The sequence below is a fragment of the Austrofundulus limnaeus genome, unplaced genomic scaffold (genome assembly GCF_001266775.1).
Source record: "Austrofundulus limnaeus strain Quisiro unplaced genomic scaffold, Austrofundulus_limnaeus-1.0 Scaffold640, whole genome shotgun sequence".
Classification (NCBI taxonomy): Eukaryota; Metazoa; Chordata; class Actinopteri; order Cyprinodontiformes; family Rivulidae; genus Austrofundulus; species Austrofundulus limnaeus.
In genome coordinates, this window is record NW_013953042.1 from 11494 (window position 1) to 14335 (window position 2842).

General features: G+C 36.9%; 1 protein-coding gene across 1 annotated transcript in view; it reads right to left on the reverse strand.

Annotated features, from left to right (window-relative positions):
- LOC106531485 (peroxisomal acyl-coenzyme A oxidase 3) overlaps positions 1-1795 on the reverse strand; it is a gene marked incomplete at its 3' end in the record, with an annotated part of 12763 nt that extends 10968 nt beyond the window's left edge. The window contains 3 exon segments of the mRNA XM_014027363.1: positions 250-347; positions 545-739; positions 1725-1795. Coding sequence (XP_013882817.1) covers positions 250-347; positions 545-664 — 218 coding nt within the window.
- Positions 1796-2842: the final 1047 nt, after the last annotated feature.

Consider the following 2842-nt stretch of genomic DNA (forward strand, 5'->3'; position numbering starts at 1 on the left):
CCCCCACCCCACCCCCTTCCCTTAAAAATCCATCCTGGCCACGTTCAAAGTGACGGAAATCCGTCGTGGTGACGGAGAACTTTAAGCCTTGCATTTGCTTTTTAGAACTTGCAGACCTAAATAATTTTACTAGTGCTTTAGAGATTATGCAACTAACTTTTGAATTAGTGCTGCCCACCACTGGTACATACCTACAATAAATACATACATACTGTCTCTCATAAACAAGAGTGGTTCTTTGGCTGATACCTGAGGAAATTTATCTCTCTTTTCTTCTCAATAGGAACATCTTCTCCAGGCTGACGTCTAAACAGAGGATCATTCTCTAGAGTCCTAAATATTTGTTGCTGCAGAAGGGAAACAGAACACAGATTTATGCAAATATTCACATCACAGAACAATAAATAACATTAAAGGAAGAGTCCCTTCAGCTTTTCACAACACATTCAGACTTTTTTAACCATTTTCAGTTCTACCAAACTAAGGATATGCAGCATTAAACCTGACTTAGATCAGACACTTACACCAGAAAATTTGACTGTACCTTAAAATGGTAGATTTCCTCTCCATCTATGAAGCAAACCATGTTCTTCCAGTTAAAGGAGGATTTTCTCCTGTAGAAATCAAGTGGACCACTGGGAAGGTCAGCCACCCTGTGAGCCATCTTCTGCCCAGACTGTGGAGTTTCTGGATATTCTGTCAAAACAGGTATGTTTGGACACGAGACAGCGAGATCACCCTTCAGAACAAAACCAGGAGAGAAAKATTCAGGTTAAGAGGAACATTTGGATCTAAGACAGTTAGATCATTCATTAAATCAAATTAATCACTGGTAGCTACTCTAAATTTTGGATTAGTTAATCTTAGTTTAAGGAGTGATTCAGAGGTTTCTTTAAGCTGTAAACCACCAGACTTTAAGTTCAGATTTAAAATTATTCTCACTCTATTTATTACCAGCTGCCAAAACGTGAAGGTGGGTTTTATGTCAATCTGCTAGCAAATTACCTGATGAACCACTTAATTAAGCTTTCAAGAAATATTCACTGGATTTATGCAACTGGCATTTGAATTTTGTTATGAACTATTTGGAGTAAACTCTGTATTTGATCTGGACAGATTTGAATGTAACTTTAAAATAAATAATAATTGGATATACATTTTCAATTGAAGTCACTTTAATAAAACACAATAAAATCACTGTAATTTCATGTTATACTAAGCTAAAATTAAATGGATGAGACTGTAAGCTTTCTTAAACAAGTGCTATAATCTTGGCATCATTAAAAAGGTTTTAAAGTTAAAATGATTTGTTTTATGGTAAACTTCTTAAATTTTTATTATTAGACAAGTTTTGATGTCATTATCTGATTGTTTGATTGTAACTAACTGCGGTGTTAAACCACTTTAAAATGTGTTTGGTGTATATTTTCACCTTTAGAACAGAGATGGTTACGAAAGAACTAAAATCCATACTAAAGGACCAAAGGTCGCTCCTAAACTACCTTCAACCTGTCCTCTGTATTAGGTCCCTACTTTGGAGCAAAGCTATCCCCTAGTTTTATTGGTGTCTGCGATTAAAAACAACAACAGCGTAATTAATGTTGCATTCACATCAGCAGCTTTTTTAAATCGCGAATAAAAGAAATAGACTGTTTCAACTTGAACCAAATATCCATGAACAGAGACCGACACGTGTCCAGGTCAGAGGAAAATAACAACCTTACCTGTGGAGAGAGGTTCACAGTGAACTGCCACACTGAAAGGACAGGCGAACTCGAACCATGGTTTGGACTAACTTCCTGCTCGATCCTTCCAGAATAAGAGCACTCGTTTTAAATTAAAAAAAATTGATGGATGAAGAAATGATGGAAACACCAAGTTTGTCATTTAGTCTCTGCATAAATAACTCATCTAATATTTGTTTTTGTTATTTAGTATTTCTTCCCAAATTAAACTACTGTTTTCTTTGTTCTGGAAGTCTGGTATGGAACCCGCGAGGAGACGTGGGAAGCAGTGTTTTTTTTTTTTTTTCGTTACTTCGTAAAAGCTGTGTTTATTACTGTTGTGTCTGCCGGTTTATGTAATAGTTAGTCTACTACTTTAATTCAGCTTCGGAATGAATAATCAGACCAGGGGTATGTAATAATTTCAGATAGATATTTTTATTCTATGCAGCCAGGCAAAGCAGACCACCACAGTCAAAAGACGTAGATTTCGCTTTGGCTGGTTGAGCGCATGAAATGCGGCCGCCATCTTGGAGCAGTCGTCCCACCTACAGCCATCATAATTATAAAAGGCTAGAAACCCCTAACTTGTCYCGCTGAAGAAGAATGGTCTAACTGCAGCTTGCAGACCCTGAAAAGACCCGAAAAAACCACACCCCGATACCCAGGCTTCCTGTTTCAAAATGACTAGCCTATATTTGATCCTGACCACGTTAAGTGCAGAGCACACATGAGAAATTATTGCAATACTACTCGCACTTCAATGTATTGATAATAATAAACCACACAGATCAGTAATTTGTTCAAATTCCAATTCCTCATTAATCGGTTTAAAAGACAGTTGTTCAGAAAGCAGATCTGGTCTTCCCCCTTCAATATTGGAGAAAGGCGCATTTGTCCGGAGGAGAAAAATACTTGATTTTGACATTTTAACTCGCGTGCTTTTATTTTGAAGACTCCACATAGCGTCATTTCACTGCGCCCCCGCCTCCCTCTCTAAGTGTTTTTTTTTTTTTGTCAAAACTTTATTCGTGATTGAGAACAATATAAAGGAAACAACTACATGGACAAATAAGAGAGTACCAAACATGATGGAAAGATTAAGAGAAATAATAAAT